Source organism: Papio anubis, chromosome 2, assembly GCF_008728515.1.
Source record: "Papio anubis isolate 15944 chromosome 2, Panubis1.0, whole genome shotgun sequence".
NCBI lineage: Eukaryota > Metazoa > Chordata > Mammalia > Primates > Cercopithecidae > Papio > Papio anubis.
Window position 1 is genome coordinate 179,956,874 of NC_044977.1, and position 25,542 is coordinate 179,982,415.

Here is a 25,542-nt window from a genome sequence, read left to right on the forward strand (position 1 = left end):
TAATTTCTGAAATATTTTCTACACAGTCGTGTTTTATAGATCAGGAAAGAAAATGTTCTGTTTTACTTCACAACTGTTGTTTGGATTCTGATTGTTGATTTGGTGTGAACATACTGTTTGCAGAACGTTTCCTTGTCCCACGGCCTTGAAAATTTAGGCTTGCAGATGGTTTGAAGGGTGAGTAAAGCAGGGTTTTATTGGGTGAAAAAGGAAGAAGGGGGGAAACAGGAACTCTCGCAAGGCTAGAGTCCCAGCTAGAGCACATTCCGCCTGCAGTTTGAATCTCAGGTTCCACACAGGAAGAGGCGGGGCCAGACTCTTCCCTGTAGAACTTCTCGAGGCTCCACCTTAGTGAAGAGGCTGGTTGGAGTTTCTCCAGGGACACCCTCCCACCTGGCTGTCTCAATATTGAGATAATATTAGCACAATGACATTGCTACAATTTGTTAACCAGATACTAATGGAGAGTCTGTGTGAACCATACTATAGGAGACAATGTGGAGGATATAAAGATATACTTGGTCCCTGGTCTCAAGGAATATCTGTAATTGGCAGACCTTTTTGGCTCAGTAATTTTATTCCACATAGATGAATACATAAGGAAAGATTTAAAATCTGATTGTTTTTATGTGTTTTGACTTTTCTGGTGTTTAGTAAATAGCTTATCAGGACTATTATCATTCTGTGTATCTGTAAGAAGAATCTTCTGAGGTGCTTTACACAGAATGTTTAAGCCCACACAGCTATCTTTATGGCAGAACTGGACTAAGATCCTGACCTCTTGATTCCCCAGCTAGTTACTTTTTGCCATACTCTCTGCTGCAGTAGTGCTTGATTAATGATTTTTCATGTGTTAAATAGGGTGAGGAAAGAAGTGTGAAAATAAAGTTCACAAAGAATATATGAACTGCAACCAATATCTCTGGCCCAGCTCTTCTGATTCCCTTGTTTCTTCCTCTAGTTGGTGGTCTGGAGTTGCACATCCCTAAATACAGACTGGAGCTGAATAAGGTTGTGTCAGTTAGCATTGCTGTATTATTTTGGCCACGTGAATTGGTTGTTCTTGATCCCATACCTTCCCCTTAAATTAAAAATTTTTTTTCCGGCTGGGTGCGGTGGCTCATGCCTGTAATCCCAGCACTTTGGGAGGCTGAGGCGGGTGGATCACGAGGTCAGGAGTTCAAGACCAGCCTGGCCAAAATGGTGAAACCCTGTCTCTACTAAAAATACAAAAAATTAGCTGGGCATGGTGCGAGTGCCTGTAATCCCAGCTGCTTGGGAGTCTGAGGCAGAGAATTGCTTGAACCCGGGAGGTGGAGGTTGCAGTGAGCTGAGATTGCACCTCTGAACTCTAGCCTGGGCAACAGAGTGAGACGCTGTCTCAAAAAAAAAAAAAAATTTTTTTTTTTTGCTTTTTCAAAATTAAATGTATAATTTAATCTTTATTTAAAAATTTTAGCATTTTTGTTTTTTAAGACAGGGCCTTGCTCAGTTGCTCAGTTGCCCAGGCTGGAGTACAGTGGCGCCACAATAGCCTACTGCAACCTCGATCTCCTGGGCTCAAGCAATCCTACTTCAGCCTCCCAAGTAGGTACATACCACCACACTTGGCTAATTATTAAATTTTTAGTAGAGAGGAGGTCTTGCTATGTTGCCCAGGCTGATCTTGAACTCCTGAACTCAAGCGATCCTCCTGTCTTGGCCTCCCAAGTGCTGGGATTACAGGTGTGAGCCACCATACCTGGCCAATTTTTTTTTTTTTTTTTAAACTAGAATTTCTAATGGGAATTTGTCCTGTACCTATTTGTAGTATTTTCAGAGAAATGTATTTATTTCCTAGTTTCTTTTTCCCCATGAGATTTTTAAGTTATTATATATTTGTGCCAAAGTGGTTAAGTTTTATAAAATACTGGAGAACATATATAAGCACTTCTACATAGTTGCAAAATAATTATCTATACCATTTGTCATACATGTACTACTGTGTGTCCAGGCTCTATTTTAAGGATTTGATATACAGTATACAGTACCATTTATTCCTCACCCTTAAAGGAGGTATTATTACTCTTTAGGAAAGGTTCAGAGAGATTGAATAATTTTTTCATGATCACTTAGCTAAGAGTTGGGATTCAAACTCAGGGCTATCTGACTTGAAAGACTGTGACATCATACATTTTAAATATATTTGGGATTTTATAGTTTTGGTGAAAAAATTTGCTTATTTCTAAAATAGAATCTATAAAGACACCAATTTTTTTGCAGCATTGTTTTCCACAGTGTGCTAGTTTTTACCAACTCCACGACTTAGCATACTGGCTTTCCCTGTGCCTACTTGTACAAAACTTGCAGCCTAGGTCTACTTTGTTAGAAATCCATTCTAGGCTAGAATCTGCTGCTGTAGTAAAGTGTACTTAAATGTTAAAGAGAAGGGTGTGGTAGATTCTTTTGTTTCTGTGGGTTCCTTACCTAGAGAACTTTGGTACTTGAGATCTAGGCTGAACTGTGAGGGTAATACCTTGTGGAATTATATTGAAGGAGTAGCTTATGGTAGTTGGGTCTCCTGGAACAGCATTTTGCTTGTGGTAACTGCAGTTAGCAATGGCTACTTTCTTTTGTAAAGATTCATTGATCTCTCTCATTTTGTTGGAGTTTTCTCCATACCGATCAGACATTGTTGATTTCCAGTGACTGCCCTCCTGTTGTACTTTTATTTCAACTTCTAAATCTGTCCTAAGATAGCCATTTTACTTTGAGGATTTCATCACATAGCTTCGAATCATTCAGATATAGGATATAAATGCGCTGTTCCCCCCATACAGCTCAGGTTTTGTTAGTTGGCTTCAAAAACTTCGGGGTGAAGAGAATGGGTATAAAAACTTTAGTGCATTCAGTTTAACCATTCTTTCTTTCCCCACCCATTTGCAGAGCAAGTAACCTCATTTCCTACTACTGCCTTCCTTGTTCACTTTATAGCAAGGGTCAGCAAAATAAGGCCTGCTCAGCTGCCTGTTTTTGTATGGCGTATGGGCACTGCTCCAGGGGGTTAGCATGGTGACTGTTGGAGAACTAGCTTAGCTGTTTGCCTCTGTTCCATTCTCCCCTTTGCTTCTAGCTCCTGTCCCCCTGGCCAGTGGCCATGCTTTATTGCTGCCCAGACTTACTGTGGTGCTGCCTACACATTGGGTATTCTGCTTGGCAATGGCTTGGCACTAAATGGTAGAATCTCAGTCTGGAAATTGGTGACTCAGCAAATTATCTCACCTCCAACCAGCTGGGGCAGGTGCCCATGGTAGGCCCTCCTTGAGAGTTTTGGTCTCATTGGGGCAGAGTAAAACTGACCATGTCGGTCACTCCTCCCATCTCCCCATGGCTCCTCTCCATCAGACAGGTACTTTTTCTTTGGAGAATGTCTCCAGGATGGCACCTGGGCGGCTGTGTGCCACAATTTTGGGATGGCCCAACCTAGGCAAAAAAGGTAGAGGGCAGGGGTTTTTCTCTTGTTATATAAGTACTTACATAATTATTACATGCTTGATTTAGCCCTTTTCCCAGCAGAGTCTAGAATATCACTGTTTAGAAAAAAGTTTGCCAGTCCTGGCTCTGTGGTCATATTGGCCTCCTTGCTGTGCCAAGCACACTTTTAGGCATGGTTGCCTCAGGCATTTAGCGCTTGCTTTTCCCTCCTTCTGGGCTTGTTCTTTGATAGCTCCTGTTCATTCACAAACCAGAATTTTAGGTTTTACTTTTCAGAGATAGAAGAAAACTTTGCATTTTACCGATTCATTTGCTTGGGGCTAGCAACAAAACAGCAAATAGATCCAGTCTTTGCTTTCATGGAATTGAGAATCCTTTGAGAGAAAAGGCAGTAAACATAATCCCACAATTAATATATCACAAATTGTGTTAAATCATATGAAGGAAATGTTCAGGGACCTGAGAGATTATAAATGGAGGGGAAACTAATTTTAAAAAGGGGTTATATTGACTTTTTTTTTTAAGACAAGATTTCACTCCATGGCCCATCCTGGAGTACAGTGGTGGAATCACAGCTCACTCCAGCCTTGACCTCCTGGGCTCAAGTGATCCTCCCACCTTATCCCCCTGCATAGTTCCCTGGGGACTGTAGGCCCACCACCTCACCTGGCTAATTTTTTGTGTGTGAATGTATAGAGATGAGGTCTCACTATGTTGCCCAGGGTGGTCTCAAACTCCTAGGCTCAAGTGATTCTCCTACCTCAGCCTCCCAAAGTGTTGGGATTATAGGCATGAGCCACAGCGCCTGGCCTAGATTGACTTTATCACTTCTGCTGCCACCATGGACTACATTGATCCGTGCTAGCGTTGTCTCTTGACTGGATTACTACAGTAGCTTCCTAACTGATCTCTACTTCTGCCCTTGCACACCTGCAGTCAGTTTTCTACACAATAGTCATGGTGACTCTATGAAAATAAGTCATGTTACTGTTTTGTCCAAACCTTTTGGTGGTTCACCCTCTCACATTATATAGTAAAACTCAGAAGTCTTACAGTTGCACTCAAGGCATCATTACTACTTTGACCTCACTATTTTCTCCCTTGCTTACTCTATGGCCATTTTGGTCTCCTTGCCATGCTAGATACTTTCTCAAGTACGCTCTTATCCCAGGGTATTGGCACTTGATTTTCCCTAGATTGGAAATCCTCAGATATCTGCTTGGCTCACCTTACCACCTTTTTCACGCCTTTTATAGTCATGCTGTTTTAAAGTTAAAGCTTTTTTTTCATGTAGTCAAATGACCATGTTATTTAAAATGACAACCTTCTTACCTGTCCCCATATATTCACTTTATTCCTCTTATCTCTTTATTCTCAATGGCACTTACCACTGTCTTCTATATAATATTTTTGCTTGTTTGTCTTCCCCTCTAAAAGCTTCACAGGAGCACAGATATTTAGATGTTTACTGCTGAATTCTTAATGTCCTAAAACTGTGTTTGGTTCCTTAGTAAGCTCTTGGTATATATTTGTTGAATGAATGAATGAGGAACTTTCTTTGATAACAGTGTCAGCCTAGACAGAAGTGAGAAATGGTGATAAAAAGAGTGAAGGCCCTGAGCAAGGAGAGCATATAATTTAGTGACTAGAATGTATAGTGAATATCCTGAGATGAGGCTGGAGAGTTGGATGATAGCCAGATCCTGTAAGATCTTCAACATTTTTGGATGTAATTTTAAGTATAATGGGAATCCACCAAAGAGTTTCAGTACTTAATACTTTAGAGTTTATTTCCTGAGTACAAAGATATTCTCCTACATAGTACAACTTTCAAAGTCAGGAAGTTGGCATTGATTCATTATTACCATATAATCCATAGAATTCATTCAAATATTGCTGATTTTCCCAATATTATTTACAGGTTCAGGATCTAATCTAGAATCATGCAGTGCATTTAATTATTATGTCTCTTTAATCTCCTTCAGTCTGGACCAGTTCTTCAGTTTTCTCTTGTCTTTGATGACCTTGACATTTTTGAAGAGGACAGGCTAGGTTTTAGAATTTTCCTCAGTAAGGGCTTGTCTCATTTTCTTGTGATTTCTGTATTTTTGCATAGGAGTGCCAGCGAAGTGATGCTGTGTTCTTTCTAGTGCTTATCAGGAAAAATATGATGTGAATTTGTTCTGTAGTGGTAATGTTTATTTTTATCACTTGGTTAAGATGGTGTTTGCCAGGTTTCTTGACCTTACAGTTAGTAAGTATGTTGTACTAATTAGTAAATATTTTGTGGGGAGATACTTTGAGACTATGTAATATCCTGTTTCATTACACACTTTTCATTATTTTAGCCTTTATTGATGAACCGTGCCAGAATTAGATACTATACTCTGAAAGGTACCAAATGGTAATTTTTCTAATTTCCTCTAGATTATGGTACTGTAGGGTAGAGTTTTCCCTATGCACCTGTTTATTTACTTCAGAGTGGTGTTCTTATTTTCCTCAATGGATTATATTTTACTGTTACTTATATTAGTTAGATTGGTTCTATGCTTGGCCATTGGGAGCCCCTTAAAGCTACCTCCTGTGCCCTTTTGACATGTCCTCATCATTTTTTGAGTACTTCCTTAACTTTCTGGCATAGCAAGATGTTTTAGGCTTGAATATTGAATTTTTTCAGTCTCAGCCCTGGATTCAGCAGTTTCTCTAAGGAGCACTTGGCTCCTTTTAATGCAAAAGATTATCTGGGCAGTAGGTGTGCTTATTGCTACTATAAAGTGTTACTGCTTATAGGCCCTCTTAGCATATACATTTAGGAAATACATACTTACACTTTTATACTTGTTTTTATTTCTCTCTGCTACCTTTAAAAAAAAAGAGTTAAAAAACTAGGTGGGTGTGGTGACATGCACCTGTAGTCCTGGCAACTCAGGGGCTGAAGTGGGCAGATTGCTTGAGCCTGGGAGTTCAAGGTTACCATGCGCTGTGATTGCGCTACTGTACTGCAGCCTGGGCAACAGAACGATACCCTGTCAGTAAACAAACAAAGTTCACATTGATATCTCTAGTTCCAGTTTAAAACTGTGGAGTTACTCTAACCTTCTGCCTTCTCATATTTGTGGATTTTTTTTTTTTTTTGAGACAGGGTCTTGCCCAGGTTGGTGTACAGTGGCGCCATCTTGGCCCACTGCAGCCATGACCTCCAGGGCTCAAGTGATCCTCCCACCTCAGCCTTATGAGTAGCTGGGACCACAAGTGTGTGCCACCACGCCTGGCTAATGTTTGTATTTTTAGTAGAGACAGGGTTTTGCCATGTTGGCCAGGCTGGTCTCGAACTGTAGGCTCAAGTGATCCACCCACCTTAACCTCCCAAAGTACTACGATTAAAGGCATGATGCGCTTGCCTGGCCCTTTCAAGTATTTGTATCTCTGATCTTGAGAAACTTGGCTTCCATTATTTTCAATGTATTTACTTAACTTCATAGTTTTTCCTGTTTATAACCAAACTCCTAGCCATGCCAGCCAAAAGCTTGGTCTCAGATATGTTGCCCACTCCTGCTGAAAATTTGCCCCCAGAAATAATCATTACAAAAATACCCCTGATGAAGGGGTGGGGGAAGTTGAAGGAAAAAGGAAAGGAGGAAAGATTAGAGGCCAGTTAGAAAGCTTGGCCTGACCCTTTTCTACTCCTTTCCCTGCCAGACTTGCTGACTGAAAGCTCACCCTGATAGGGGGAAGACTGCTTTATATTTTGTGATCATTCTGGCTGCTATGCAGAAAACAGGTTGGAAAGAATGAGAAAGGAAATGGAGAGATTGTCTAGGAAACTTTAGGATTTCTAGCTGAAAGACTGTGGTAGCTTTGATGTGCTGTGTGGCAGTGCTAGAGACAGATAGTGGTGGGCTTACCCAAAACATTTGAAAGTTGGTAAGCCTGCTTTTAATTGGCAGTTTACCAGAGATACTAATTTGTCTACTGGATATAAACATAGTTGTTTTAGTAAGAAATAGTGTTTTTAAGAAATATTTTGGTTTTCGGAGCAGATGTTAGTGTGCTTTTAGCCAATGACAGTTGATAAATATTTTTCTGTGGTGGTGGGTATGAGTTTTTGTTCATAGTTTTTCACTGCATACTTTTTTTTAGCTTCTGGTTTATGTATTAAAATACTTTGTTTAATATAAAATAGCTGCTTAAAGTAAGCATGAATAATTTTTGTATCATCTTAAACCAGTTATAATTACATGAATGTATGTAATATTTGGCTCTGGTAATTATTAATTCTACTCTGTTTTTTAGATATTATGATCAGATTTGTTCTATTGAACCCAAATTCCCATTTTCTGAAAATCAGGTAAGTCATTAATTGTGTCTTAAAATTATATGGTAATGGCACCCATTTCCTTCTGCCAATATCTTCACTGTCTTTAGAGTTTTATGAGATAGTGTTATAAAAATAGGAGCTTTTAGGTCTGTCTGATGTGAATATATGTGCTTCCTAAGAAAGAATCTCCTGGAATTCCATTCATGTCATTCTTCAGTCACTTCTGGGGCTCATGTAGAACAATGGTTTCTTTGTTTTTTTTGGGACTTCATTTTATGTCAGTAGGATTTATTGACTGATTAATCTACTGTGTCCTTCCCTTTGACTTTTTCAGAATTAGGAAGGAAACTGCAGAATTCAGGAATTATTAGTCTCAGTTTATGTGCTTTAAAAATTATTTGTACAAGTTACATTTGCATGTAAAAGTTGCAAATGCTGTTGTGATTAAATGTTAATTACACAAATGTCAACTTTATCTTCTCCTTAAAGGCTAGATGTTGAAAATGCTGATAATTTCTTATAGTTTTATTTTGGAGATTGGATAAAGATTTTAAAATTAGTGATACTTTTAAATTTTAAAATAGTTATAAGAAAAGTACTTTAAACATTCTTGTACTAAAGTTTTTACAGGTGAAATAATTATATGTTGAGATTTCCTTTAAAATATTCCTGGGAAAAAAGTGTTGTAGGTGACTAGAGGCAGGACAAGTTGGGAGGTAGATGAACCAAGAAGGGCAAAAGACTAAGGCTGCTGATGGATATACTGGAGTTCATTCTCTTTATTCTCTGTAGTTTTTCTGTATGTTTGAAAATTTCCCTAATCAAGAATGTAGACATTTTTATATTAGATTATGATAAATAATTTAAATGAGGTTTACTCCTTTCTAATCTTTGTATGTGATAATGCATATTTTAGGAGCAGAGAGAGAGTTTTTTGATAAAGTAAATATTTAATTTTCATGTAGCATACAGAAAAATGAACAAATCATGGGAATAGCTTGAATCTTACAAAATGAGTATGCCTGTGTAACCACCACCTAGATAAATATTAACCCATCCCCCAAAATAACCATTCTCCTATTTTTGTCATCATGGAATAGTTTTTAATTTCATCTTCTAGGAAACCTGTAGTACTTACTTTTATTTCCCTTGCTTCACTTGGCTTATTTGACAAGCGTCTACTACTTACTTTGTTCCATTAAAGTCATCGTGTGTTTATAAAGATGAATAAGATAGTGTTTATGATTACCGAGGCAGAATGACCATTTGAAATATCCTAGTGCCAGTATTTTACTTTTTTAAAATTTCAATTTAAAAGGAGAAGGAAAGGGAGTTGGGTGGTTATAGGAGATAATATTTTAGACAGATTGAGCTTTTGTCCTTTTTTTCATGGTGGATTTTTCTTCAAAGGAGACTTAATATTTAATGAGATTCAGGAAGGTAACATAATTTTCTATTTTCTTTCATTCTATCCAGATCTGCTTGACATTTACCTGGAAGGATGCTTTTGATAAAGGTTCACTTTTTGGAGGCTCTGTAAAACTGGGTATGTAATTTTTAATAAAAGTGATAGGAAAATTGGTCTAACTACTTTGCATTGTTTTTAGTTTTTAAAATTGTTATCCTAATGACTCTTTATAAATACTAAAGTTTTTTACATCTCATTTTCTTTTTAACTTCAACTTTTAATACAATTTTGAAATATTTGTAGAGAGCCCATGCCTTGCCAGGCACTGTCCTAGTTATAAAAATGAGTAAAACCGATGTACTCAGTTGTTGGGAAGATAGTTGATCATGTAAAAGTGTAATATGTAATATCAGCCTATGAACAAACTCACGGAAGTATATATGAGGAAGAAAGTAATTCTACCTTTTGAAAGCAGACAATGTTTGAGTTAGGCCTTGAAGGATGGATTTGTAGAAAATAATATTACAGACACAAAATCATAACCATAGGTCAGAAGGGCGAGGACTTTTGATCTACCAGCTCCAGCAAGATAACATCTCTGTGCCTTAATTTTCTCATCTGTGAAATGGAGATAATACTATGTATTTCTTTGGATTCCTTTTTTTTTTTTTTTTGAGAGAGTTTTGCTCTTGCTGCCCAGGCTGGAGTACAGTAGCACAATCTCGGCTAACTGCAACCTCTGCCTACTGGGTTCAAGTGATTCCCCTATTCTCCTGCCTCAGCCTCCTGAGTAGCTGGGATTACAAGCACCCGCCACCACACCTGGGTAATTTTTTCAGTAGAGACAGGGTTTCATCATGTTGGCCAGGCTGGTGTTGAACTCCCGACCTCAGGTGATCCACCCACCTCGGCCTCCCAAGGTGCCTGGGATTACAGGCATGAGCCCCTGGCTGATGTCATTGGATTCTTATGTGGATTAAATGAGTGAATACTTGTAAAGTCCTAAGAACAGTGCTCAATAAGTATTAACTGCAATGAATAATTATATTATTACATAACATTGTAATGCATATATGATATATATGTATTATATGTATATGTATATATTATGTATATACAATGTATATATGGTATATATGTATTTGTATATAATATGTATTGTATGTATCTGTAATGTGTATTATATGTATATATGTGTATTATGTATATATGTATATATTATACACATACATGTATATATACTTACGTATACATACGTATACAGCATATATTTGTATACATATATGCATATATACATATGTGTATGTATAGTATATATACTGTATATATTCATATACATATATGTTTATTATATATACATATATTTATATAATATATAATGTATAGATATTTATGTATATATACACGTATTATGTATAACTATGTATAATATGCCTTATATAGTATATTCCTTTTATAGCATACATATACATTATATAAGCTATGCTATAATATATACTGTATACCTTATAAGATATAGATATATAATATGTATTATATAGTATGTACATACCATATACATACATATATCTATATCTTTTTTTTTTTTTTTTTGACACTGAGTCTCACTTTGTTGCCCAGGCTGGAGTGCAGTGGCGCGATCTCGGCTCACTGCAAGCTCCGCCTCTTGGGTTCACGCCATTCTCCTGCCTCAGCCTCCGGAGTAGGTGGGACTACAGGCACCCGCCACCATGCCCGGCTAATTTTTTGTATTTTTAGTAGAGACAGGGTTTCACCGTGTTAGCCAGGATGGTCTCGATCTCCTGACCTCGTGATCCACCCGCCTCGGCCTCCCAAAGTGCTGGGATTACAGGCATGAGCCACCGTGCCCGGCTATATATCTATATCTTATTTAAGGTTTATACTTACATATAGGTGAGGAAATGGAAATATATATTTTATAGTAGATATTGTATATAATAATTTAATTATTGTTATGGCGTATATATAGGTGAGGAAATGGAAATATATATTTTATAATAGATATATATAATGTTAATATAATGATAGTTATTGTTGTGGCTTGTAACCATAGGTTGAATTGGGGATTATAGAGGGTGATGATATTAGAAAGCAGATTGTGAAGAGTTGCAAATATTATGCTTCTGACTTTTTACTTTCCCCTCTTGTATAATAATAGTGAATGTTTATTGGGCATTTATTTTACCCAGGCACTCTGGAAGGGACTTTATAAATAATCTTTCTGAATTCTCTAATAGCTTAATGAGGAAAGTGCTATTATTGCCAGTTGAACAAACTGGTTTAGAAAGATTACGTGATTTTCTGAAGTCATATGGTTAGGATTTAATGAAGCTGGGATATGAATCTAGATAGCCTAACTCCCGGGACTAGAGAGAAATAAACCGGTTAGGAGACTGATGAGAGATAATGAGGTTAGACAAGCTAGTGTGTGCGAGTCACAGAAGAGAGGGATTTCGGACTTTTCAGAGGTGAAGTTGACTGAATTTGCTGACTACCAGTTAGAAGGAAGAGTAGGAGTTGAGGCTTGACTCTGAGATTTATAAGTTGGTTTGACCTATTGGATATTTGTTCCTTTTAGTAGAAAGGTTGAGTCTGACTTTTCTGTATTATTCTGGGTAGACATTTCTCTGGCATTCTGAAATAAAGGATTTAAAGCTCAGAAGAGAAAGAGATACACATTCGAGAACAATTATTAGGTGATAATAAATTTATTCCTTCTGGCAGATAATTGACTGAGAAAAGTATAAAAGTCAGAGCTAAGCAATATAACATTCGGGGAAATAGAAGAAGAGGTTCTGGGAATGAGGTTGAGAAAAAGCTTTCAGATCTTACAGGAACCAGGGTAAAATAGAGATGTGAAGGAATGCCAGAAGAGTTTCAAAGTTGATGTGGTCCAGTGGTTCCCAAACCTGACTGCATATTAGTATTACCTGGGGAAAATGTAAGATAAAAGATGAAGTTACAGAGTGCCAGATGTGATAGGAGAAAATTTTGGAGTAGGGCACTGGAATTATTATCTTTGAAAATATCTCCAGGTGGCTGGGCGCGGTGGCTCACGCCTATAATCCCAACACTTTGGGAGGCGGAGGCGGGTGGATCGTAAGGTCAGGAGTTTGAGATTAGCCTAACATGGTGAAATCCTGTCTCTACTAAAAATACAAAATCAGCCAGGTGTAATGGTGCACACCTTGTGATCCCAGCTACTCAGGAGGCTGAGGCAGGAGACTCGCTTGAACCTGGGAGGCAGAGGTTGCAGTGAGCCGAGATCGTGCCATTGCACTCCAGCCTGGGCAACAGAGAGAGATTCTGTCTAAAAAAAAAAAAAAAATCTCCAAGTGATTCTGATGATCATCCCAGGTCCAGGCTGGAACATCCTTGACTGAGTCATTGTGGCAGAACTCAGTCATGTAAGGTTGGAGAAGTCCTTGGATTTGGCAGAGAGAAGTTTCGCTTGGAGTTTCCTGAAGAAGCATCAGATTGAAGGGTGAATGGGAGGTGAGGGAATGGAAACAGTAAATGTGGGTTGCTCATTTCAGGAAATTTACAGTAAAGATTTGGGGACAAAGGGAGCATCGTTCTGAGAGGGAGTCAAGGTGAAGAAAAGGATTTTTAGTGTTGTTATGACTTAAGAAATTTAGTAGGCTGCGAATAAGGAGCAGATGGCAGGAGACCTAGGAGACACTTGAGTGATGAACTCAAGTATCCAGAAGAACTGGGAAGCAAAAAATGAGATCATAAAGCAGGAGGTGGTTCATCAAGGCATTTCTAGTAGCAAAAATTGGTAATTAAATGTCATTCAGTAATGTCTTGGTTAAATAAAAGACTACTCATTCATTTAAATATTGTGTACTTTTGGAATACTAAGAATAAAAATGCATATATATATTTGTTGATATGTAAAGCTATATCAATGGAATATTGAATAAGAGGCCTGCCTTAGTTCAGAGTTGTTGCATCGTACAACTCTAGGGTCCCCTGAGTTGGGCTCCTTGGGATGGTGCTCATATAGAACCTAGAGTGGTTCCTCCTCCCTTGAGTTGTGCATTCCAGGCAACTCGAGTGTGGTATAGTATCCACTTTGTGAAAAGTTATGTGTGTGAATGTGTATGTAGTTATTTGTGAGATACCAAAAAATAAATTCTGGTTAACTGTGGAAGATGAGATCTTGGGTGATTTTTAATTATTTTTTTGTAGTTTAAAATGTTTGAATTTTAGAAAACTATATTTATAATTTAGTTATTTTCATTTTGAAAAGTTTGGAGGCTGGAAGTGGTGGCTCATGCTTCTAATCCCAGTACTTGGGGAGGCGGAGACAGGCGGATTACTTGAGCCCAGGAGTTCAAGACCAACCTGGGGAACAGACGAAACTCTGTCTCTACAAAAAATACAAAAATTAGCCAGACATCGTGGCACGTGCCTGTAGTCCTAGCTATTTGGGGAGTTGAGGTGAGAGGATCGCTTGAGCCTGGGAGGTTAAGGCTGCAGTAAGCCGTGATTATGCCACTGTTCTTCAACCTGGGTGACAGAGCAACACTTTGTCTCAAAAGAAAACAAAAGATAAAAGAAAAACTTAATGAAAAAGAGAGCAAGTAAGAAACAAGAATACAGTTAAATATTTAAAAAGTCATCTTTGAAAAAAGGAAAATATTGTTTTGAAAACCTGGTTTAAGTTTAGATGGATAGAAGAAAATAAAGGAAAAAAGAGTTAATTGCAAGATCAAAATAGCTCTTATATGTAAAATCTCATAAAAGCTCTTATACATGAGAAATTGTCAAAATAAAATGAGAGACTACAGTCTGGTATGATAATATTTATGGGCAAGTTAATAGATTGAGATACATATCTGATATATAAACAGTTTACTTTTATTTCTTGTTCGGAATATATTTCATTCATTTTTTTTTTTTTTTTTTTGAGAACAGTCTTGCTCTGTTGCCGGCGGTGGAGTGCAGCCGCGTGATCTCAGCTCGGTGCAACCTCCGCCTCTGGGGTTCAAGTGATTCTCGTGCCTCAACCTCCTGAGTAGCTGGGATTACAGGCGCGCACCACCATGCCTGGCAAATTTTTGTGTTTTTAGTAGAGACAGGGTTTCACCATGTTGGCCAGGCTGATCTTGAAGTCCTGGCCTTAACAGCTCCACCTGCCTTGGCCTCCCAAAGTGCTGGGATTACAGGTGTGAGCCACCGCGACCGGCTGATATTTAATTTTGTTCCTTGCTCTTTCCTGCCATACTAGCCTAATGTATATATTTATTGAATTAATTAAAATTATATTCAGAACTTGAAGGCATGGATCCCTTGCCTTTTTTTGTTGTTGTTGTTTTTGAGACGGAGTCTCACTCTGTCGCCCAGGCTGGAGTGCAGTGGCCGGATCTCAGCTCACTGCAAGCTCCGCCTCCCGGGTTTACGCCATTCTCCTGCCTCAGCCTCCCGAGTAGCTGGGACTACAGGCGCCCGCCACCTTGCCTGGCTAGTTTTTTGTGTTTTTTAGTAGAGACGGGGTTTTACCGTGTTAGCCAGGATGGTCTGGATCTCCTGGCCTCATGATCCGCCCGTCTCGGCCTCCCAAAGTGCTGGGATTACAGGCTTGAGCCACCGGGCCCGGCCGCCTTTTTTTTTTTTTTTGATAGGAAGTCTCGCTCTGTTGCCAGGCTGGAGTGCAGTGGCGCGATCTCAGTGCACTGCAACCTCCGCCTCCGGGGTTCAAGCGATTCTCCTGCGTCAACCTTCCCAGTAGCTGGGACTACCGACGTGCACCACCACATCCAGCTAATTTTTGCACTTTTAGTAGAGACGGGGTTTCACCATGTTGGCCAGAATGGTCTTGATCTCTTGACTTGGTGATCTGCCCACCTCAGCCTCCCGAAGTGCTGGGATTACAGACATGAGCCACTGCACCCAGCCAATCTCTTGCCTTTTAGTATCTAATGTTACTGATGAAAAGTCTGAGTTTTGTTATTTTGTAAGTGATCTGTTTGTTTGCTCTTGGGAATATTTTTACAGTCTTCTCTTTGTCTTTCATGTTTACAAATCTCAAAAGACTTAATGGGATTTCATTTTATTCATTTGTAGGGCATGTGTTTTTGGCCCTTTTGGTTTGAACATTTATATCTCCCTTCAGCTCTGGGAAGTTTTCTTATATTTCTTTGATAATTGTCTCTTTTGTCTCTCTTTCTTTGGAATACTTTTTTAGATGTTGGTTGTTCTGAGTTGTTCACTCATAATTTTTGTAATTTCTATTTTCTCGACTTTATGTTCTACTTCTGAGAGATTGCCTAGATACTAATTTTAAAACTTGAAAATTTTTTTTCCTTCCGCCACCTTTAAAACTTTGGGAAAAAATTTAACAATCAAGTTTTTAATTTTTAGGAGCTTTTTCTTATTAATTAAGAAAATCCTGTTCTTTTATGGATGTACTATCTTTGAATCTCTTTAAGGAATGCTAATGTTTATGTCTGCTTTAGTTTAGAATGAGGAGACTAGAATGGTTTGGAAGCAAGTTGAAAACTGGCCATTATTACATAGGAGGCCACCAAAGTACTGTAACAAGGAGGGCTTTACTTTATGGCACTACTCTGTGGTACAAACATACAAATGTAGTGTTCTGATTCTCCTAGATGGTTTGTTCAGTGTTTTTTGTAAGGAACCTTATTTTGCCTGGTGGTCAATGCCTTGCACATTATGCAAGATCTTGAATTCCAAAGTGATTGAATTCTGTAAGTAATAGGGAGATATTATAGATTCTTTTTTAAAAGTTATTTTTTCAATTGTGATACAATATACATAATATACCTTCTTAACCCTTTTAAGTGTACACTTCAGTGTACATATTCAGTGTACATGTGCATTTACATTATTGTGCAAACATCGTCTTGAGAACTCTTTTTCACCTTACAAAACTGAAACTCTGCCCAGTAAATGATAACTTCACAGACTGGGGGTGGTGGCTCATGCCTGTAATTCAAGCATTTTGGGAGGCCAAGTTGGGAGGATTGCTTGAACCAAGGAGTTTAAGACCAGCCTAGGCAACATAGTGAGTCACTGTCTCTACAAAAAATACAGAAATTAGCTGGGTGTGGTGGCCTATGCCTGTAGTCCTAGCTACTCAGGAAGCTGAGGCAGGAGGATCGATTGAGCCCAAGAGGTAGAGGCTGCAATGAGTGTGATTGCACTAGTGCACTCCAGCCTGTGTGACAGAATGAGACCCTGTCTCAAAAGGAAAAAAAAATTATAATGTCCCATTCTTCCCTCAGCCCTTGGCAACTACCATTCTTTCTGTCTCTGAATTTAACTGTAGAATCATAGACTGCATTTAAAAAAAGTTTCACTACATGAAGTTTGTTATCTTAATCATTTTTAAGTGTACAGTTCACTAGTGTTGGGTGTTTTTCACATTGTCGTAGAATATATCCAGAACTTTTTCATCTTGCAAATCTGAAATAATGTACTCATTGAACAACAGTCCGTCTCCCCCTACCACCATCCCTGATAACCATCATTCTGATTTCTGTTTCTATGAATTTGATTACTCTAGGTAACTCATATAAGTGGAATCATACAATATTTGTCTTTTTGTGGCTGACTTATTGCACTTAGCTTAATGTCCTCAAGATTCATCCCTGTTATAGCATATGATTTCCTTCTTGTTTAAGGCTCACTAATATTCCATTGTATGTATATACTACATTTTGTTTATACATTCATCAGTCCACAGACACTTGAGTTGCTTTCATGTTTGGCTATTGTGAATAATGCTGCTATGAACATGGGCATACATATATCTCTTTGAGACTCTGCTTTCATTATTTTTGGGGGTGTATACCCAAAAGTGGAATTGCTGGATAAAATAGCAGTTCTATTTTTAATATTTTGAGGACCTGCCGTATTGTTTTCCACAGTAGTTGCACTTTTTTTATTTTTTATTTTGAGACAGGGTCTTGCTCTGTCGCTCAGGCTGGAGTATAGTGGCATGATCATAGCTCACTGCAGCCTTGAACTCTTGGGCTCAAATGGTCCTCTTGCCTCCGAGTAGGTAGGACTACAGACATGTACCACCATACCTGGCTGATTAAAAACATTTTTTTTTTTTTTGTAGAGATGGGGTCTTGCTGTGTTGCTCAGGCTGACCTCAAACTCTTGGCTTCAAGAGATCCTCCTGCCTCAGCCTACTAAAGTGCTGGGATTACAAGAGTAAGCCACCATACCCAACCACCAGTTTGCATTCCCTCCAACAGTACATGAGGGTTCCAGTTTGTCTGTATCTTCATCAATGCTTATTTTCTGTTTGTTTTTTAATAGGAGCTATCCTAAGTGGATGTGAGGTGTGTAGATTTTTTATCAGAGTTGGGTTTTAGCCCATCTAATCTGCTAGCTCTTTGAGAAATGTATTTGCCTGAGGGAGTAAAGCATAAGGCCAGCTAGGAGTAATTGCATTGACTTAGATTTGTGGTAATGAGGAACTGGTTTGACTGTGGTGGGACAATGATTTTGAGAGTTGGTGGAAAAATGGAAATAATTATTCAAATTTAAGAAACTGAGAGAAATGACATGAAAATGACTTTTGCATTTGAATTTGATTGTAATAGAAATGTGGAAGTAAAGGGAAGGAGAGAAAGAATAACTTACTGTTCTTTAGCGTTTTAGGTGATGGGAATATTGTTGTGGAAATAAATGCCTGTAAGGGCAGCTTGAAATATGGGAGCATATGACAGCAAGAAAACAGGTCTGGAAACTTGTTTTTGTGAGAGTTAGCGGGATGACAGAGGTCATAGTATTTCTCTTTGAAACATTTGTTTTCTTTAGAAAAAATAATCTGATAAATTTTTCCTTCTTAATTTTTTACAGCTCTTGCAAGCTTAGGATATGAAAAGAGCTGTGTGTTGTTCAATTGTGCAGCCTTAGCTAGCCAAATTGCAGCAGAACAGAACCTGGATAATGATGAAGGATTGAAAATCGCTGCTAAGCATTACCAGGTATGCGGAAAAGTAGTTACTGCAATAATGATCAACACTAAATTGGATTAAGTGGAAAATAATTTGCATTTAGGTTTATAGATACTTCTTACCCAACAGATGTTTTCTTAAATGAATGCACTTTTAAAATGAATTGATTCTTACTGTTGAAGCCCTTAGATAAACTGTCTATAGACCAAGTCTGTTTTTCCTCATTGTTTTATACCCAGCACCTAGCACAGTGCCTGGCACATAATAGAGGCTCAATAATTGTTGGTTGAAGAAATTATGAAATGTCTGAGATTTCATCTCAGGCATTTAGGGTAAATCCATTTTAAATAAATCACCTAATTTAAAAAATTTGTACATTATTTTCATATATTTTCTTAGAGTGAGACACACTTGAAATTTCACTGTTACAAAAATAAAGACAAGAAATTGGCAAGAAAATAAAATTTTAACTTTGAGACATGTGGAGAGGTCATATTTAAATGTAGTCAGACACGTAATGTTCATAAGTTACCTAATTATTTTACATACTAATCATTTACTAATATGGCATGTTATTTTGTGGCAGTTGTTTTATTATTTATTCAGCTTTTTTTTTTGTTTTGGTTAAAAAAATGATTAGTGTCAAGTAATACATATAATCGTGTTGTCATTTTATATTACTTTCTAATTTGCAAAGTGTTTTCGTGTACATTATTTGACCCTCAGATAAACCTTGCAATGTATGTCATATAATGTCATTCCCATTTTACATATGAGGAGACTAAAGGTCAGAAGTCTTAATTTAGCAGTCCATTTGGGTTTCAGTAGTTCTGATTCCAAATTTCATGTAATTCCAAATGTCCTTCCACTATTTCACCCCCAAACCTCCCATGAAATTTGCTTGTCTCAAAGATAGTCTGCTTTTTCCTATTGTTTATGTTTAAGGGAGAGGTGAGTAATGCTATTCTGAGAAAGTAAAAGGAAAATGTACCTTAAGGAAACAACATGCTCCAAATTGTGGCTTGCCTTACAGTTTTGAATAGGCATAGATGACAAACATAATGCATATGCTGTTTCTTTTTGAGGCTATACATGGCAAATATTTTAAAATGTGAAAACGAACTGGGCGTGGTGGCTCACGCCTGTAGTCCCAGGACTTTGGGAGGCTAAGGTGGGCAGATCATGAGGTCAGGAATTCCAGACCAGCCTGGCCAACATGGTGAAACCTGTCTCTATTAAAAATAGAAAAATTAGCTGGGTGTGGTGGCGGGTGCCTGTAATCTGAGCTACTCGGGAGGCTGAGGCAGGAGAATCGCTTGATCCCGGGAGGTGGAGGTTGCAGTGAGCTGAGATTGTGCCATTGCACTCTAGTCTGGGTGACAAGAGCAAGACTGTCTCAAAATAAATAAGATAAAATAGTGAAAACGAAGTAAAATTTTATTTAGCTTTTGGTTAACTGTAACTCAGTTAATTGGTATATGATATTTTAGAAAGGTCATTCAGAATTATGAAAGAAACATTCCATTCTGTGAGTGTTCACAGCAGGGCACCTGGTATCATGGAAAGATAACTGGTGGTATTAGACCTAGGTCCTTATCTAGGCTGCTCGCCACCCAGAAGCTTTGTGCCATTGGGCAAGTTCTTTAACCTCTTTAGTACCTCCATTTCCTCATCTGTAAATGAGAGACTCAGACACCTAGCTGTTCTAGACTTTGATTCACTAGTTTACTAAACAAGTTCAGTTGTTCGTTCCTAACAGATACTCTAGTCTTATAATACTTAATGACTGCAAACATGCTTTTCATTTTAATACATTTGACTTTGAGTTTTCTTTGTGTTGTCTATTTATCTAACTCGTGACACTTTTTTTTCCCTTGTTTGAGATGGAGTCTTGCTTTGTTGCCCAGGCAGGAGTACAATGGCATGATCTTGGCTCACTGCAACCTCCACCTCCTGGCTTCAAGTGATTATCCTGCCTCAGCCTCCTGAGCAGCTGGGATTACAAGTGTGTGCCATCATGCCCAGCTAATTTTTGTATTTTTAGTAGAGATGGGGTTTCATCATTTTGGCCAGGCTGGTCTTGAACTCCTGACCTCAGGTGATCCGCCTGCCTCAGCCTTCCAAAGTGCTGGGATTACAGGCGTGAGCCACTGCTCCCGGCCAACTCATGACACATTTTAATCCCAGACTGACTTCTTTCTTTTTCTTAGTATAATTTGTTTCATAGAAGCAAAATTATTTCAGTATTAACAAAATATAATTGAGATGAGAAATCTGAAGGGGAACGTTTCGCTAGGGAGCTCTGAAGGCCAGACGGAAATCACTAGCAATGGGTAGTAATGCTGTTCCTCAGAGGACTAGGTGTATGTGCTATTTGGGGTGTCCCCTAACTACGGCATGTTTAATTATTTGTAAGATGAATTTGTTTGGGACCAAAACAAGAGTATTGCAGTACTAAAAATATTTTAATGTTTATCCCTGTGTCTATTCTCATGTTAATTTTGAGGAAGTGTATCTAAAAATAGCTTAATCAGATTGTTCCATTGGTTTACTTTGTTTTTCCTTGTAATTTACTTTTATCCTTTGTTAAATCTCTTCTTACGCTATAGAGTTTTAGAAAGATAACCTTATTGTCTGTAGGTCAGATGTTTTAGATTGGTTTTGCATAATATAAAAATTTAAATATATTAAATGTTCACTGAGTTAACATTTGAAATGACTTTTATATGTAACAGTAGGAAATTAAGTCTTGCTGAGTTCCTGTAGGTTTTAAAGAAATTCTTTTTCCCCCCCCTTTAGTTTGCTAGTGGTGCCTTTTTACATATTAAAGAGACGGTTTTATCTGCCTTAAATCGAGAGCCTACTGTGGACATATCTCCAGATACTGTTGGGACCCTCAGTCTTATTATGCTGGCACAGGCTCAAGAAGTATTTTTTTTAAAAGCCACAAGAGGTAACTCCAATTTGTCTTCCATTTCGTTGCATGTGAAAAGAAGCGATAAGGCTTTTAAATTAAGAAAGTGATTAGAATATATGTTCAGTGTTGAGCTTTCCTTCTTGAACTTGATATATGGATTATTGAAAATTTTTAGCTGTCCTTTTCTGAATTTGTGGCACAAATGCACATTTAAGAATGTAGGCTGTGTTTGAAGTCATGAAATGGATCGTTAGTAATTGTCTTTAAACACTCCATTCTGGAATAGTATTTGTGTATGTTTTTAACATGTCAAACATTTATTTGCAAATATTTATTGGGTACTTACTCTGTGCCAGTCACTGTTCTAGTTTCTAGATAAACAGTTAGAAAACAACCTTATGTTTTGGCGACGGGAGAGATGATAAGCAAGAGTTAAGTTGCCAGGCTAATTTCATAAATAATTGCTATAAAAAATAAGAAAGAATTATATGACAGTGGCTGGTGGTATGGTTATGGGATAGGGATGTAGGGGAAGCTGTGCTAATTTTAGATTCATTAGTCAAGAAGGCTTTCTTTCAGGAGGTCCTGTTTAAAGTAGACCTAAATGACAAGAAGGAACTATCCAGGCACAGTCCCTGGCCCTGGGAATGAGGGAATAAGAATAATTCTTATAAGACATATAAGTTTAGATTGAAATATAGGCTGAATATGTAAGTACAGAGAAATTGAAAATAAGAGATGAGTCATCATGTGGAAGAAATAGGAATTGGAATACTTTTTTCTTTTAAAATAACAACTTATATTGAGATAGAATTTATATACACTGAAGTTCACCCTTTTTAAGTGTACAACATAAGATTTTTAGTATATTCGTAGAGTTTTGATTACCACTATCTTATTTTAGAACATTACCATCATCCCAAAAAGAAGCTGTGTACCCATTAGCAGTCACTCCTCATTCCCTTTTCCTCCACTGCTGGCAACCACTAATCTATTTTGTCTGTTTTAAATTTTGTGCAGAAAATGTGATTTATCAAGAAAGACGTTTTAAGATGCGTGTACAAACTTGTGATCTCGATGTTTATACTGAGACGTGTCAGATTAACTCATATTTATTTTAATTATAATGGTCAACTTCGTATTGTATTCCAGATAAAATGAAAGATGCCATCATAGCTAAATTGGCTAATCAGGCTGCAGATTATTTTGGTGATGCTTTCAAACAGTGTCAATATAAAGATACTCTCCCCAAGGTCAGTTATTGTTTTTATAAACACTTACTTACTTTGCATGTGGAAATATTTAGACTTTTTTGTGTATAAGAAGCAAGTTGAAACTTACGAAGAAATTTGAAGTTTTAATATAGTTATCTGAAGTATATAGTAGAAATAGTTTTTTTCTTTTTTTTTTTTTTAATTTAAGATGCATGAACAATTCTTTTATATTTAGGGGATGTCTTTGTCTTTACCTTTTACTAAACTTGTTTTTCCAAGCTAGAACTCTTTCTGGAAAACGTTGACCGTCTGTTTTTAATACTTTTATCAAATCAAGGCATTGTGTAGTTCTGAATCATTGGTGACTTGGTACAAGCATATATACTTGAGCATGTTGATTATTCACACTTTTAATTATTGTCCTGTTTTCTTAAAGATGAGTCTTAAAGCGCAGAAACAGACATAAAGAAAAAAGGAAAAGAAAACTTAACAAATTCATCTGATACTTTGATTAGAATTAAGTTTTGCCAACAGGGATAAAAAAAATTGGGCTGCTAATGGACAGCTAAGGAAAAGCAACCATCTTAAACCACATATCACAGGAAGTATAATGTTTTAATGTAAACCTTTCTGAAGTGTCAATTGAAAAGACTATTTAGTGATGATCATTTAATGACAAAGCAAATCACTAACAGGTACATTTGGAATGATTAATAAAGAAAACTTAAAGTTTGAGTGAAATATATGTTTCGACTACTTCCTTCAGAAATGTTCAAGGAATTAGTTTCATCATATGGTATCTGTTACATGATTTTTTTTTTTGGTAGGGGAATTTATGGATTTATAAGTCATGTTCAGGAATCTTTGTACATTAAAAAATTGCAGACAACTTGGGGGCAAAGTAGAAATGCAGATAAGTGCATCAGCAGTACTTATTACTCAGAAAATGATCAATAAGGAATTAATGTGACGATTCCTGGGGATTTAAGATACACCAAGAGCCTAGTAGAAATTTGCCCAGGACTCTTGGGTATTAATAGCCTTCCTCTTAAAAAGAGACTCGGGATCTCCTCTCATGTTTTTTTCATCTGAAAGACCTCATGTTCAGCTGCACAGTGTTCCGTTACTTCCTGTTGGGCCATTAGTTCAGTCCTGTCATGGAGAGAAGAATGTCACCTACAAAGACTTGGAAGCTACCTCTGCAGCATTCCTGGTATTCCTTGAAAATCTCCTGTTTCAGAATCAAGTTGCTCCAGCCTTACCCTGAGAATTGGCATGAGTGTAGTTTGAAGTTTAGATGTCTTTTATTTTTTCCTTTTTACTAATAAAGCTCATAAGGTATTTTCATATTCTAGTTACAAAACTGAAATGTCTGCAAGTAGTGATCCAGGAAGGTAGGAAATTATTCCCTGGGAGACAGGAAAGCACACAAGGTAGTAATTCAGTTTTTGATTCTTTTACATTTTTTATTTAGACAGTGATTGTCTATCCTAATTCTTTGGATTTTTTAATATCATATACTTCCTAAAAGCAGTGAGGTTACAGGTTAGGATTTGGCATTTTGGAAGAGCCACTGCTAATATAATTGCTTTTCTGCTTTATGTCTTTGGATCTTTTAAAATTAATTTTGACTGGAATTATTTTCAAAACAAATAGGCAAAATAGCACTTTATCATTATCATTGGTCATATACTTAGTGCATTTGTCTATATGTTTTTGAGTACATGATACTGAAATATTAGTGTATCTATGATACTAAATCATTTTTATATGGCTAAAATCATCTTTAGTAAGAACCCTCGTAGGATATGAATTTAAGTGAGAATTTACTGTCTTTTTTTTAAAACATGATGAAACATTCATCTATAGAGCAATTTCATTAGTATTTGTGAGTAATGATGGTTTAGTTAACTCTACAGGCTGGGTAAGGGCTCATAAGAAAGCTTCTAAAGCCCTGTGCTTGGTGTTCCTCTGTGAATGTCCATTCTACTTCTCTTTCTAATAATGCATGCTTTTCTTTCTTTTTGTAAACAAAATGTTGACTTCATGGATCAATTAAAGAGAATTGTAAAAACCTAAATTGCCTTCAGTTAACAGTTAAAAAAACCCCTTCAATTGGAAGAAAAAAAATTTAATTCATGGATTTAGATTTCAGTCCATACAAAATCATGTCGTCTTCTCTGTTTACACCTAATGACTAACCTTAATCTCTAAACCATTAATGGGGTGATTCTAATTTCTGTCTTCTTTTCCTTTTTCTTCCTGCATCCCATGTTGTCTGTGATGGTTTGTGTGGTTGGACTCTCCCCTGGTCAGTATTTTTATTTCCAGGAGGTGTTCCCTGTCTTGGCTGCAAAGCACTGTATCATGCAGGCCAATGCTGAGTACCATCAGTCTATCCTGGCAAAACAGCAGAAGAAATTTGGAGAAGAAATTGCAAGGTTACAGGTGAGTCTCTTGGTAATAAATATTTAAGTAACTAACTTGGATCTCTTTTTTTTTTTCCTAGTGAGATTTCCAAGTTTGCCCATAAAAACCTTTCCCATTAATCACCCCTATCAACAGCGACAGTGATTGTTTTTATCTTTAGACTTTATCTACTGCATGTTTCTTTGAGGTCTCATATTTTATCTAAAAAATTCATGCAAAATTTGCATTCAGTTCTCTTTTTTAGTCCATATTTATTTTAATGTAAAAATAATTCTAAATTAATTGCCATCTCCAGATTGTTATCTTTAGACTTTACTGCATGTTTTTTTTGAGGGCTCATATTTTTTCTGAAAAATTCATGCAAAATTTGCATTCAGTTCTCTTTTTTATGCATGTTTATTTTAGTGTGAAAATAATTCTAAATTAATTGCCATGCTCCAGGAGTATGTGTAGTGTTTAACTTGTGGACTGGTCTTTGTCTAAACTGGGCCTATACTTCCATTACTTGAGGACAGTGGAGAGATGTGTGTACATATATATATACACACCCACATACACATATATACACACACACACACACACACACACACATATATATCTCTCTCTCTTGTGAATAGCCAAGTACCGTCTGTGCAGTTGTATTCATACTGTTGGCATTGGGGTTGTCAGAAACTTGCTGTGAGATTATGGCACCTGAGGCAACTTGCTAGCAGGAGCAAGAGCTGTTTGTATGAGTTGTTTGTGTTTTGAGTATTAGTAGGCAGAGGATAGAAATATGACTTAGGGCATTTGAGTTAGGGAAGTTTAAATATGTACTG

At 37.3% G+C, this 25,542-nt stretch overlaps 1 protein-coding gene across 2 annotated transcripts in view; it reads left to right on the top strand.

Moving 5' to 3' along the window:
- The window catches only part of LOC116273852 (programmed cell death 6-interacting protein), a 73,276-nt gene that overhangs the window by 5,983 nt on the left and 41,751 nt on the right, over window positions 1-25,542 (top strand). Inside the window, exons 2-7 of one of the 2 annotated variants that reach the window (XM_031663839.1) lie at window positions 7,768-7,822; window positions 9,269-9,338; window positions 18,066-18,193; window positions 20,963-21,116; window positions 22,233-22,333; window positions 24,611-24,742. In XM_031663839.1, coding sequence (XP_031519699.1) covers window positions 7,768-7,822; window positions 9,269-9,338; window positions 18,066-18,193; window positions 20,963-21,116; window positions 22,233-22,333; window positions 24,611-24,742 — 640 coding nt within the window. The remainder of the gene's footprint in view (window positions 1-7,767; window positions 7,823-9,268; window positions 9,339-18,065; window positions 18,194-20,962; window positions 21,117-22,232; window positions 22,334-24,610; window positions 24,743-25,542) is intronic. The other variant, XM_031663840.1, reaches the window with a different exon arrangement.